This window comes from Magallana gigas, chromosome 6, assembly GCF_963853765.1.
Source record: "Magallana gigas chromosome 6, xbMagGiga1.1, whole genome shotgun sequence".
Lineage (NCBI taxonomy): Eukaryota > Metazoa > Mollusca > Bivalvia > Ostreida > Ostreidae > Magallana > Magallana gigas.
Genome location: NC_088858.1, coordinates 49,611,693 through 49,625,133, shown reverse-complemented (window position 1 = coordinate 49,625,133; position 13,441 = coordinate 49,611,693). Strand labels below are relative to the sequence as shown.

The 13,441-nt window shown below is 36.1% G+C and overlaps 1 protein-coding gene across 1 annotated transcript; it reads left to right on the top strand.

The window, feature by feature from the left end:
• The first annotated feature begins 15 nt into the window (after positions 1-15).
• Positions 16-11,610, top strand: LOC105342391 (AT-rich interactive domain-containing protein 4A). The gene is made up of 25 exons (XM_011449324.3): positions 16-189; positions 819-929; positions 1,032-1,100; positions 1,208-1,301; positions 1,394-1,473; positions 1,566-1,660; positions 1,808-2,032; positions 2,170-2,249; positions 2,346-2,452; positions 2,575-2,647; positions 2,763-2,857; positions 4,352-4,452; positions 4,537-4,672; positions 4,798-5,121; positions 5,249-5,379; positions 5,472-5,714; positions 5,845-5,953; positions 6,050-6,114; positions 6,222-6,336; positions 6,463-6,655; positions 6,769-6,831; positions 6,973-8,727; positions 8,949-9,074; positions 9,183-9,335; positions 9,524-11,610. Exons 1-25 carry the CDS (start codon positions 187-189, stop codon positions 9,571-9,573), a joined length of 4,596 nt encoding a protein of 1,531 aa, XP_011447626.3. The 5' UTR covers positions 16-186; the 3' UTR covers positions 9,574-11,610.
• Positions 11,611-13,441: the final 1,831 nt, after the last annotated feature.

Sequence of the window (13,441 nt, the reverse complement as noted above, 5' to 3'; positions counted from 1 at the left end):
CCAATCATTACAAAGAATTTTCTGATGACAAGTTGTTGTTGAGCCATGGTTGATGTACGTTAGCCGAATGTGAATGTCTAGTGAGACTTGTTTACTGACATTTCTCGAGGATTACTGGAAGAAATCTGGTGAAATTCTTAGGATTTTTAGACTGGATAACTAGAAACAATATCCACATCAGCAACAATGGTAACAAACCGTATTTGTTTTGTAAAACTATATTTTTCTTTGGGCGCGATGCCCAACATTGAATCTTGACCGTCTCTAGAAAACATTCAAACACCTTCCTATTCCATAATTTGTCGTTAAATTAAGAAAAGGCTTCTCGCTGACATCATTATTTAAATCAAGTTGTTATTTTTACTTGACATAACGAAAATTTCTGCCGAGATTGTCTTATTGCTCCAGTCAGCAATATTCCCTATTTGGATCATGAATGTGTTGTTCCATAGGAAGATTTAGTTGGGGCATATCCCCCAAACATTTAGATGTAAAGTACACTGTGTATGACTTAATGTATATAAGTTTACCAGAATTCACAACAGCATTGGCATATTAAAAATATTGCTCATCAGAAAGAGAAAATGAAAATGGCAGCCATGTTTAAATATATATAATTAAATTGACTATAAATTTTAGAGGTAAGCCTGTACATCTCTTATTTAATATGTAATGGTCTAACATAGTATTACAGGGGAAAGGAACTAAAAGTACCGTAAATTTGGCTACACTTTGGCTTTAGTCTTTTCTGATATTGAAATATGAAAACAGGTAGGGTATTATTTTTATCCAATTGATAATCCTGTTTTACTTGTCAGGCTGGGGATGACCCTCCATTTTTGCCAGTTGGCACAGAAGTTAGTGCCAAATACAGAGGAGCCTTTTGTGAGGCTAAGGTGAAGAAGATAGTGAGATCTGTTAAGTGCAAGGTAAGCTTTATTATGTACTTATGAATTCTGTGTTCATTAGACATGATCCACCTTTTTTTTCATTGTTTAGGTTTATTGATGGAATGTCATTTCTTTTTGCAGATTTATTTGAAAGAGACATTAAATTCTGTTGTGGTAACTGATGACCACATCACTAAAGGATCACTGAAAGTAAGAAATTGGCAAAGATCAACAATGAAATTTATTTTTCAAAATGATTTTCATTGATTTGGATTATTTTAAAGATTTATTGTAATCTTTTCTTTCTTCACATTCAGGTTGGTTCCACTGTAGAATACAAGAACCCTGACACAGGCCAGCCTATGGAAGCAGTAATCAACAAGTTAACAGACTGTAGCATGTATACAGTGGGTAGGTGTCACATAAAGCGGGAAAATCAATTCTAAGTATTTTATACACAACATAATAGAGTTAATGTTCAATGTAATGCTTATATTTTACAGTTTTTGATGATGGTGATGAAAAAACTTTACGAAGAACTCAGTGTTGTCTGAAGGGAGAAAAGCATTTTATTGAAAGTGAGGTAAGTCATAGAGAGGAAAGAATTATCAATCTGAGTTGACCTGAATACTGATTGAATTGTGTCAACATGACAGTTATTTTGTCATATTGCAGACACTTGACAATCTTCCCCTATCCCACCCTGAGCATTTTGGTACACCAGTAATGAGCAGCAAGACAAAGAGGAGAAGTGGAAGACCAATCTTTGGGTAAGACACATCTGTATATGGCGAAAGCTTGATAAAAAGTGTTTTATACAGGAAGTAGATTATTGTGTGTTAGAAGGGTGAATATTACTCTCCGACTTCATTGAATGTTCTTATATTTATACATAATGGTAATCATAATTTTCATAGTAATGAAGAAGAAGAGTCAGAAGAAGAAAGCACAGATGAAAGCCTACCCAGGAGAGCAGCGTACAAGGGGAAGAACCAGGAGCTGGTGGGGAAGGTGTTTTTGGCAGAAATTGGGGAGAAGAAGAAACAGGTGCTTCCTGTCCTTGTTGTGTTACCTGATGCTCACGCCACGGAGCTGAGAACCAAGGACCACCTCCTCGTCAAGTCATTCAAAGATGGAAAATTGTAAGCATTTTGTACCTTGTGTTTAAGAATATAGCAACTAACGCATAAAGTATTAGATTTAGATGCCTACCCAGTTTAGAAAACAAAATTATAGTAATAAACATGCACTTTATATGAATTTCTATCCTTCATTATAGTCACACATACCAAAGAAAAGAATTGAAAGACTTCAGCAAAGAGGCAATCGCTAAAATTGAAGACAAGAATGCAAAACAAGGTATTGTATTGGACTTGTCCCAACCTATGGTCTTAAATTGTCTTATTCTTTTCGGTCTAAAATTTTGTGAGTAAAGGAAACGTCTTGATTTTTTAGCTTTAGAGAGAGCAGTCACTTTCTCAGAGAAACAAGAATTGCCGAGTAACTGGGAGAGAGAAGAGCTACTGGGCACTGACGAGGAAGACTTCTCTGATGAGGAAGAGGTGAGTAGCTCTTTTTTTGGCGAAGGTCTATTTGAAACAGGAAGTAAACAAGATTTCATGTCATATTCTTATTGTTGATGCAATGCAATGTAGTTTATGATCATTGGTGATGTTTATTGTAGGGATCTGATGATGAACCTAGTGAAGAAAAGGATCGCTTTGTTGCTCAGCTGTACAAGTTTATGGATGATAGAGGCAAGAATTTCATATTAATTTTACTGAAAATACTTTATCTGTTTTATTTTTATATATCAATTCTTTAGGTAATAGTTTGATGTATCTTTAATTTCATGTACCTTTCTCATTTTAGGAACCTCAATCAATAGGATGCCAACCCTTGGAAGTAAAGACCTGAATTTGTACCGCCTTTTTAACATTGTTCAAACCCTTGGTGGATACAACAAGGTAGGACATACACATACATTAGGCCAAAGTTTTTATTTTTTTTTTGGTTTACAATTTTTGGTTACAAAAATATGCATTGGGTGGTCGAAAAATAAAAATAAAAATAATTTGAAATCCTGACTGAGTGAGTTTATAATCCAAATAGCATTTAATCGACTGTAGGCTGAATGCCTCTTGATATGCAGTTAAAACAAATGGGCCCGACAATGCTGTAATGTTTTTTCAAGTCTTGCACAGTCTGGGATGTGCTGGCCACCTTCGTGTCACCACAGTAAAAACAAACCGGCTGAAACTTGGTGGTGATGCCTGCAACTAAAAACAGTTAAATACTACTAAAAGTGATTAAAGATTTAAACATTTGGACTACATGTATATATTTATTCAAGATGTAAAACATAATTTCTGGATCTAGTAATATTTGCTTTTTATCATATAAAACCGATATTAACCAGCATAATAGGTCGTTTCCATCTCGGCTGCACACTCAAGTCCCTCCTTGACTACAACAGTCTCATGATTTCTATGACCAGAGGGGAACAGCATAGATCCACAAGTATAGAGAAGGTTATCTTGGACCTCCTCAATATCAGTAACCTGTTGTCTGGGATGTGCTGTCCACCTCAGTGTCGCCACAGTAAAAACAAACCGACTGAAACTTGGTGGTGATGCCTGCAAGTAAAAACAGATAAATACTACTAAAAGTGATTAAAGATTTAAACATTTGGACTACATGTATATATTTATTCAAGGTGTAAAACATAATTTCGGGATCTTTCACTGCATTTGTAAATTTCACGTTTTCAGTGCTTGTGCCAATCAAACTTTCTTGTTCGAGACACCAAAGTTTTTATGCAAGATAATTGTCCTGTTATCATTTGATTTTAATATTCATACAAAAATACCTTGACATTTAAACGTTCTTATCATTCGGTTTTGTGTCGACAAAAATGAACCGTACGCCAAATGACTCCAGAACCGAAATCGGAGTATTCGGATCTGTAATTGTCTAAGGCTGTCCCTCTTCTGCATCAGAAGTCCAAATTTCCGTCACTGACACGTTGCTCTGGGCAAAATGCGGGTAAAGTGCATCACCTATTCTTTGGTCCGCCCTTCCACTCATGAAGAAGTTTTTGGATAGCGATTTATTGCTTCCACAACATGCTTTTACCTTAAAATATATCTGTCCTGCCATTTCCCTGACCAGGTCACTTAAATGTTTGTAAAAGCCTTGTATTGTACAAAGCGCTTTAATGATTAAGATGTATTATAAGTTATAGAAATGTTCAGTTGAGAAAATTCCGGAATAAGAAAGTTTTGGGAGGTATAAAACTCGTTATTTTCCTTTTCGTAATAGGGAAAAATTGGGTCGGCGGAATCATAAACCAAGAGAAAAAAAAACTTTGGCCATAGATTATAACAATTCCCAAATATTATTTGTTATTTTAAAGCTCAGTTATAGTGTATGTCTGCTAATTTGTAATTTTTATTTCTTAGGTCACAAACTCCAACAAGTGGAAAGCTGTTGCAGGTAGAATGAAAACTGGACTGCCTTCTCAGAACATGGTGTCTCATCAGCTCAAAACTGCCTACAAAAAGTAAGTTGTCATAAAAAAAAGAATATGCCAAGCTGAGACCTTTGTGTGTACAACATATATTATTCTGACGTCTTTTTTTTCCAGGTACTTGCATGCATTTGAAGATTTTTATCGCAAGTTGGGCAGCACAATGGGCACAATCAGTAGACCCGGTAGGAGCCGTAATAACTCTGGCAGAGGAATGGGGGTCTACAAAAGTCAAGTCAAAGAGCAAGAAAAGGTGACCTTGGAAATGACAAGCAATTAAACCTTAACATTGAAAATTTAAAACAGATACTTTCTTCATTCTTAAAAAAATTTGTTGATCTGATTTTGTGTGTCATTGTATATTGGTTGATTTTTTAGATCACTGCTACAGAGAAGGAAGAATCCAAGAGTGATGGAGAATCAGACGTGGATGATGGAGATTCCAGGTCAACAAGATCTCCTCCAAAACGAGAACGAGTGACCAGGCGTGACCTGGATTTTGTTGTGCGGGAGAACAGAGAGAGGAGGGATGGTAGTAAGGACTCACGACGCAGTGACACATTTAAACAGGAGGAGGACAGCAAAAAATCTGTTGTGATTAAAGAGGATGCAAAGAGGACAAAGTCTGGGAAAAAGCAGGAGGAAAAGAAAGAGAGTGATGATGAAGAGCCAGAGGCTGGAAAACAGGAAGACAAGAAAAAGGTAGGAGCAGTGGTCTTTAATGAAATATAACAAGATCATTGGCATGTCTAGAGCTTTTAGTTGAAAAGAAATGTAATTGCATGATTTATGTCCTCTGTATATAATAAGTAAGTTATTGTTTTAATAGACTATCAGAAGAAGGTCTGCAAGGAAAGAGGAGATAAAGAAAGAGGAAGAGGAGGAAACAGAGGAAAAGAAAACTGATCCAAAGACAAAATCCAAGGTGGCAGCAAACAAGGAGCCTGAGGGTAAACCAGGGTAAGTAATTGAAGTAACATTTTCCTCCATTCTCTGTAGACTTTTAAGTTAAATTTCTAATTAATGAGAATTGCTTCTTTTTTTTTTGATAGATCAAAAAAGCAGGATGATGTGAAAAATGACAAGAAAGATGATAAGAAAGTAGAAGCTAAAAAGGAAAAAGCAAAGGTGACAAAGAAAGATATAAAGAAGGAAGTTGTAGAGGAAGAGAGCAAAGAGGCACCTGTAGATAAGGTAGAGAAAAAGACAAAGAAAGAAGTCACTAAAAAGAGCAAGAATGAAGAGGAGTCAACTCCAGGGAAGAAGAAAAGTAAAGAGGAGGAGGAAGAAGAAATGTAAGTAATGAAAAACAAAACTTGTTTACCTACATGTATATTTACATATGTGGAATGCATGGGAAACAAGTAATTGAGATGTACATTTTGCTTATTGGAAGGGTTAGAAATATTGTTTATTATTTTTTAGGGAAATTATAGAAGAGTCCAAGCCCTTGGCAGCTAATGAATATCCCATGGGCACAAAGCTCCAAGTAAAGTATGGAAAGGGAAGGACAGAAAAAGTTTATGATGCCAAGGTTTGTACACCTATTAAGATACTTTGTTGACCATTTCCACGAAATATGTAAATGCATTATTAAGTGCTAATTGGTTTATGTATTTCCAAATTTCAGATAATTGAAATCCAAAGATCCAATGGACTTCAGTATCTTGTTCATTATGCAGGTTGGAATATGAGGTAGGAAGGATTTTTTTAAATTCAACAAAAAGTTTACAAATGTTTGGAATGTACTTTAATCATCAGTGTAAGCATATGGTTAATATGGATGCTTCTTTGATTTCTAGGTATGATGAGTGGATCCGTCCAGAACAGATTGTGAATGTTCTCAACAAACCCAGTGATATTGCAGCATTGAAAAAGAAAGCCAAAGAATCTCCACCCAAATCTCCAAAAGCCCCAGTAAGTTTAGATTCTTTTGCAATTAAAGAAAAACTTGATGTAAACCAAGGCAATGCTGAAAGATCAATCTTAAACAAGTAAATACTGACTTAAGCAAAAGACCATTCTTCATTTTTGTCTATTCAGGTCAGCAAAAAAGGGAAATCCCCTGCCTCAGCCCCCTCTCCCTCGCCATCCCCTGTACCAGGAGGCCAGCGTGAATCTCGCCCGGTGAAACGATCTCCAGCTCACACACCAAACACGCCTCAACTCAAGCAGAGCAAGCAGCGACCCACTCGCTCCAACAGCATAGAGCAGAGGGGCCTCGACAACCTCCCAGGTACAAAGTGGACTTTTGATGCCAAATTATTTTCATTGGCATAAAAGTTCTTTTAAAATTGGCACGAAATACCTGTATTTTTTTTTAAAGTTATACAATTCTTATCCTTTCAGGAAAACCCAGGAGAACACGCAGAAGTTCTGGTGTGACAGAATCCTCAGATTTGATCTCTCATGGTCAGTGCTTTCTAGTATACTAACCTTGGTTATTGTGTATCAGTTATAAGTCATTGGAAAACAAAATTTGTTATTGCTGTTGAAAAGTGAAGAAGAAAAAAATCTTTTACAAGGTTCATAATGGTGATTTCTTTTGTTCAGGTTCAATAAGTGATGACAACAATGAGTTTGAAGGAGACATGGAATCTGATGGAACAGAATCTGTAGATATGAAATATGGGACAGACAAGGATGAAATGTCAGAAAAATCAGAAGACTCTAAACAGGACAAAGAAGAGGAGGACAGGTCACTGATGGACTGTGGTAAAGTACTGGACAAGAAAACAGACATACTGCCTGTAGAGCAGGATTTACTCAACAAAGCTGCAGAGATTGAGAAGGTCAATGAAGTTGTGGAACGGAAAGTGAACAAAACAACAGATTCCAAAACAGAGATCAAAGAAAAGGAGGAAAAATTAGATAAAATTGAAGACCAAACAGTGAAGAGCCCACCAAAACTAGACAGCATTAAGAAAAGTCAAGAATCGTTTCCTGCTAAAGATATAGAGATGCCGAACATCCAGGCTATTGATGATGGGATGGCAAACTCACCCTCGGGAACAAAGGAAAAGAAGGAAGAAGGAAAAGAAAAGATCAGTGATTCAAAGGAATCTTCTGAGGATCTCCAGTTGGGGAAAATTGCAAAATCAGGGGAAGAGAGTTCTGATCCTGTGGATGGTGGATTAGAATTGAAAGAAGGCAAGGTAGAAAATGTCTGTGACGTAACGGCAGAAAAAGAAATTCGAGAGAAAGCAAAGCCAGTAGAATCCAAAGACAAATCAGAAAATGAAGTGGAAAAGAAACAAAGAGGTAGAAAGAAAGACCAAACTAAAGTACCTGCAGTGGAGAAAAAAGAACCAGGGAAAGAGAAGAAAAGAGGAAGGCCTTCACTGGCTTCCATAGCAGAGAAAAAAGCTGCTTCCCAAACAATGGGAAAACCCCAAGAGGAGAGTGAACCAACTCCTAAAAAGATGAAAGAAAAGGCAGTAGAAGAAACTATGGAACTTCAGTCTGTTCCAGTGATCAAACAAGAGGAGATGACCTTTCAACCCATCAGTAAGAATGATGAAGAAATACCCAAGGAAGAGAATGAGTTTGAGAAGAAGAAAGTAAAAAAGAAAATGAAGAGAAAAGCTGAAGCAAACAGTGATACAGAAGTAGAAAAGAAAGAGAAGAAGGAACCAGCAAAAGGACCAGGAAAGTCCAGCAAGGCAGATAAAGCTGCCAAGTCGAAAGGTAAAAAGGTGAAGGAAGAGGAGGAAGAGGTGAATTCTGTGAGTTTCAACGAGTGGGAGGATAATAGTCAGGGGGAGGGTGACTTGGTTCCAAGTGACTGTAACAAACCTCAGCCTGTGATACCGTCAGAATCAGCCATAGCTGGTGCTGAACACTCTGAAAGTGCTACATGTAGTAGAGAAAGTAAAAAAGACAATGGTGCCAATTTTGCAGAATCTAATCTTGAAGAATCAAAATCTGAGGAGTCCGCGGACTCCAAATCTTCCGCCAGTCGCTTACCAAACTCAAGTGCTTTATATGAAAACACCCCACCAACTACTCCTGAACACGAGATGGATGCTCCCCAGTCACAGGAACATGCGCACGATCTGGTGAAAGGTGACTGTAACAACAGCAATGATCAACAATATGCAAGCGAATCGCCATCAGGGAATGCCAGCCCGTCTTCCAATGATGGCAGTGTGGGGAGTGGCAATGTTGCGTGTTCTGAGAGCAGCAATAACGAGGCACCTGTGCACACTAGTCTTGGCAAACGCAGGAGAGAATCGGAAGATGTCACCCCCTCCAAGAGAAAGAGGAGGGGGAAACAGAAGCAGGAAAGGAAACTCAGCAAGCAAATGGGTGAGTTAAATATCCTTTATTCAAGTCAATTTCATTAAAATACTGTAGATTCCTAATTAAAAGTGAGGAAATAAAATTGCAAGAAGCACATCTTGCGTATTGTAAAATTTTACTTTTATATTTTGGACAGATGTCAACTAATGTATTATCATTATATATAATATTATTTTTTTAAAGAATTGCATCTAATGTTCTAATGTCTAAGTATCTTATTGTTGTAGGGAGTGACAGTGATGAGGGACCCGAGAGGAACTACAGTCCTGAGCCAGGCTCCTCCCCCCCATCTAAGGTCTCCACCCCCACCAGACCCCAGTCTCAGCGAGCTCCTCGATATCAGCTCAACCTGGGTATGTATACTGACCAGCAACCTGTAGTTAGTGAAAGACTAAACAAATCATTGGCGTGGTAGGTTGATGTATATACGCTTTTTCCTAACTATTAATTTTTGTTTTTAGATGAAGGGAAGTACTTGGAAGGAGAAAAGAGAATATCTTTCCTAATGGAGAAAATCCAAGAAATACGCAAAATTTACATGAATCTCAAATCGGAGGTGGCATGTATAGACAGAAGAAGAAAACGTGCCAAACGGAGAGATAGAGACAGAGACAGTGAGCATTAACATTGGTTTTTAGTAAGAAGTAAAGAAGAATGAAAGCAGGCCTGATATAGTTATCATTGTTCTTAACATGGTTTTTTGAAATGCTTTAAATTTAGAAATACTTTCACTTATACTTGTTTGTGATGAGTGGGTGTTTGAATGAGAGCAGTAATATACTGATACCTGATTTTGTTGCAGGTGCTCAGAACTCATCCAGTGGAACTCCTGAGGGAGAGACGGCTCGGTGACAATAACGGACACGCCATCCAATCATTGTCTTCATTACATGTGGCCGAGTGAAACTCCAGTTCAACATTTCATTGTTACAACGTGTTCAACAAAAAACACACCTAGCTGAATCTCCCCAAATAACAGGTTTATATATATTTCTCCCAACAGCCAAGCTGTATGTTTTATAAATCCTTCTACTGTGTACACTGACACCTTGAAACATTGATCTTGATTTGTACATACATTATATTTTATTACTTTTTTGTAAATGCTGAAAATGATGCTTGTTTACATATAATATTTATGTACAGAGAAAGTGTGATTTTTTTTGGTCTCTTTAACCTGTGAGTAAGATAAAATTATTATTTAAAATGTTGATTCCTAATATATTGCATGGCATAATTTAGGATTTTTAGTTGATTGATCCTGGCACAAATACTGCATACATTTATACAATGTGGGTATGCAGAGTAAGTGTATCTTTTAGAATGGTCAGTGTGAAGGCAGCAGTCAATATATGTTTACCCGTACCTGTTTATATATGTAGGTATAAAGTCCATATGGCCAGACCGACAAAGTAGTGTCAGTGACTTACACAATATAAGGTTATTGCTTCTTTAACACTGCCAAGTTATTAATAGACATGGTAGATTTTATTATCATTGTTAACACCTCTTTGATGGTGACACAATTATTGAGCAGATTTTATGATGTAGGTATATTTTTCCCCCATTGGTTCCATTGAAGAAGTACATTGTATCCTGATTGCAGTGTTTCAATTTAGCCAAAGGGAAACCTACAAAAATTGGTTTAGTTTATAAATAATCACATCAACACATATTTTACTAATATCGCAAATTGAATTCTTGACCATATGGGAAATGTGCAATTCTAGGTGTATTTTGAATAGTACAATAGTACTGTGCAAAACAGTCTTACTTATGACCTACAATTCTGATACTGGACGAGGTATCTATACTTAATTTAAATATATTTTAATGAATGTTATTTTGAGCAATTTGATGCATGTCTTACTAGTACTTTTATTATTGTTATTAATTGGGTCTCTGTGGAATCCATCCGATTGGTCACACAACTCTATTTCTCCTTCCATCATTCTTGCATATGCTTACTGACAATAGGCCAAACTCATTGAACTTTCTATATTTCATGAACAATTCTTGTCATGTTCTGATTTGCTCCCTCATGATATTACCAATAGTGTGAGTGCTAACATTTAAAAAATTAAAACATTTACAGCATGTTACCATAAAACAGCCTTGTTTTCAAACCAAGCATAAATTAATATATTCAAGACCAAGAAAAGTTCAAAAAGGCTGCCCAAGGTCAATAGGCATATGCAAGATGATTGGCAGTATCTAATAATGATGGTCTTTTATTAACATGTCCTTTTTCATTTCAATGCAATGACAATAACAATGTAAAGTATTTTATGAGAAAAAAAAAGTGCTTTTCTTGAACAATTCAGTTATGTCTTGATATTATCATATGATCTATTTTTTATGATGATATATGTTTTTTTAACATACATGAAATGGTCTCCCTATGTATTGTACATTATTTATAGACTGTTACTGTGTTGAGGTGCATTCCAAGAAAGAAATGTTGAAGATTTTTAAGACAAATCTAGAACTGTTATTGTTACAATCAGTTGAAGGTTGTATGTGCTGGTCAGTCAGCGACATGTGATATGCATTATTTATTACACAGAAGTGTGCGATGATAATGATGATCATGACTCAGGTCAAATGGGATTTGATTTGATGAAATTTAATTTGCAAAAAAAAGATAGCATAATCTACACAGGACATGTATGTTAAAAATGTAGTCCTCTTAAGTATGAGGGTACTCTTAGGATGTACCTAATTATCTATAATAAACAATCTTGTCTAGAATGTTTGAGACTGTGTTTGCAAAAATTGCCTTTGGCAATATAAGAATATGAGAAAATACAGCAATGTCTGTTAGAATAGTTTTATGTACAGTTTATTTTCTCTTATTTATTACTCATCAATAAACTGTAGAAAGCAATACTTTTTTATTTTCTTTATCAAGCAACAGACTTATCTTATTGCAAATGCTGTTATCTGGACAATTAAAGTACATTATTGTATTCAACAGTGAGAGATTCTGTAAACGTATTGCATTTGGCTGTGTATTTTAATTAGTGTTTTTGGCATAATGTGACTTCCGCTTAATCAAGTACATCACTAAATGTCATGAACACATGCATCTTCGCTAGCCAGGGGTTTTCGGTCCACTTCGCTCCCCATAAACGTTTATGGGAGCAAAGTGGACCGAAAACCCTTGGCTAGCGAAGATGGCACACATGTAAATGAAGGAACATTCAGGAATATGCTAAATCAAATGCACATCAACTTGTTCAAAAACTACTTTCTGCCAAATATATTACGTTTACAGTAACTGCCATTGAGAATTGTGAAATATAACATTGGAACATCTGAATATACAGTAATTGCAGTTCAAGTACACTGCAATTATCAGTATACAAAGCAGTCTTTGTGTGCTCTTTCTACAATTTATGTACTGTATATATATACCTGCAAATTCTTGCTCCATTTGCCCTAAGATTATTTGAGGTGCTATGGGACACCTATCGATATTAATAAAAATAAAGTACATCATAATCGAAATACTTTCCTAGTTTAGAATTTTCAAAGGTTACAAAAGTTTTAAAATTTTTTGGAAAGGTTAAAAATTGGATTCGAACCCATGATTTATGGATCGAAAGGTAAAGCTCTAACCCATTGCTGTTATGTAAATGACGTGGGAAAGAAAAAATACAATGTATTTAAAATTAGAATATACAGATGAGGGCAACATTGATTATATTAACCCCTGAGGTACGTCGATATATTGCCCCAAGCGAAGAGGAGGGCAATATATTTGTTCCAAGGGGGCGCTGGGGTTACACGGAATTAACACAAATTTATTAAATAAATCTATTCTTTATAGAGTTACATAGTGAGAATATACTACTGAATATAACAGTATACAATTATGGACTTCCTTGTAGGTCGATATATGGTTTTGTTATATTCAGTAGTATATTCTCACTATATAACCCTATATAGACGAATAGTCAATAATTGTAATATTAGCTCGTCCAAAAAATATTGACCGGTCAATATTTTTTTGATATTGACCGGGTAGGAATAATATATAGAAAACATTCCCTCTATTTCAAATAATCGCCTCTGATTAGTTGATTCGTAAACGATGACGTAAATAACTCTTCGCGACTCCAAAACAAGGTGACGTCATAATAGACAGTCAAGGCAAGTTAACAACGGACGCGCAATGCGACGGTTCGCTATCATAACGGATATAAGGATTTGCAAATTACTGTGAAGTAAAATAAGGTAGAACATCTGTATATTAATTCTTTCGGTCGGCGGAAAATCACCAGTGACCGTTTGATGCTGAGGATATTTTGGAGATGAACTTTGCACAAAATTGAATTCGTGAATTCTTTGTTGAGCCGAGAAAATTATGGCGATCTGTTTTCAATTACTTTCTTAATTTTGCTTTGTTTCTTCATATAACAAAACAAATGTTGACTGTGTTTTCGTGCAACATTGATTAAATTAGCCCCCTTGGGACGAAAATATTGCCCTCCGCTTCGCGTCGGGCAATATTTCGTCCCTCGGGGGCTAATATAATCAATGTTGCCCTCAATCCCAGTCAATATTTGTATAATATGAACCCATGTCAAGTGATATCGACCAAGACACAGAAAGTGATATCGACCGAGTTTGCAAGGTCCATAAAACTTTTTGTCTTAGGTAATGTCAAAAAGTTTGTTTATAAATACCAAAAAGTTAATTGTACATTATGAAATCA

Coding starts and splice junctions, on each gene's coding strand:
- LOC105342391 (XM_011449324.3), top strand. Junction 2,033..2,169: donor TCATTCAAAGATGGAAAATT/GTAAGCATTTTG, acceptor CCTTCATTATAG/TCACACATACCAAAGAAAAG. Junction 2,648..2,762: donor CAAGTTTATGGATGATAGAG/GCAAGAATTTCA, acceptor TTCTCATTTTAG/GAACCTCAATCAATAGGATG.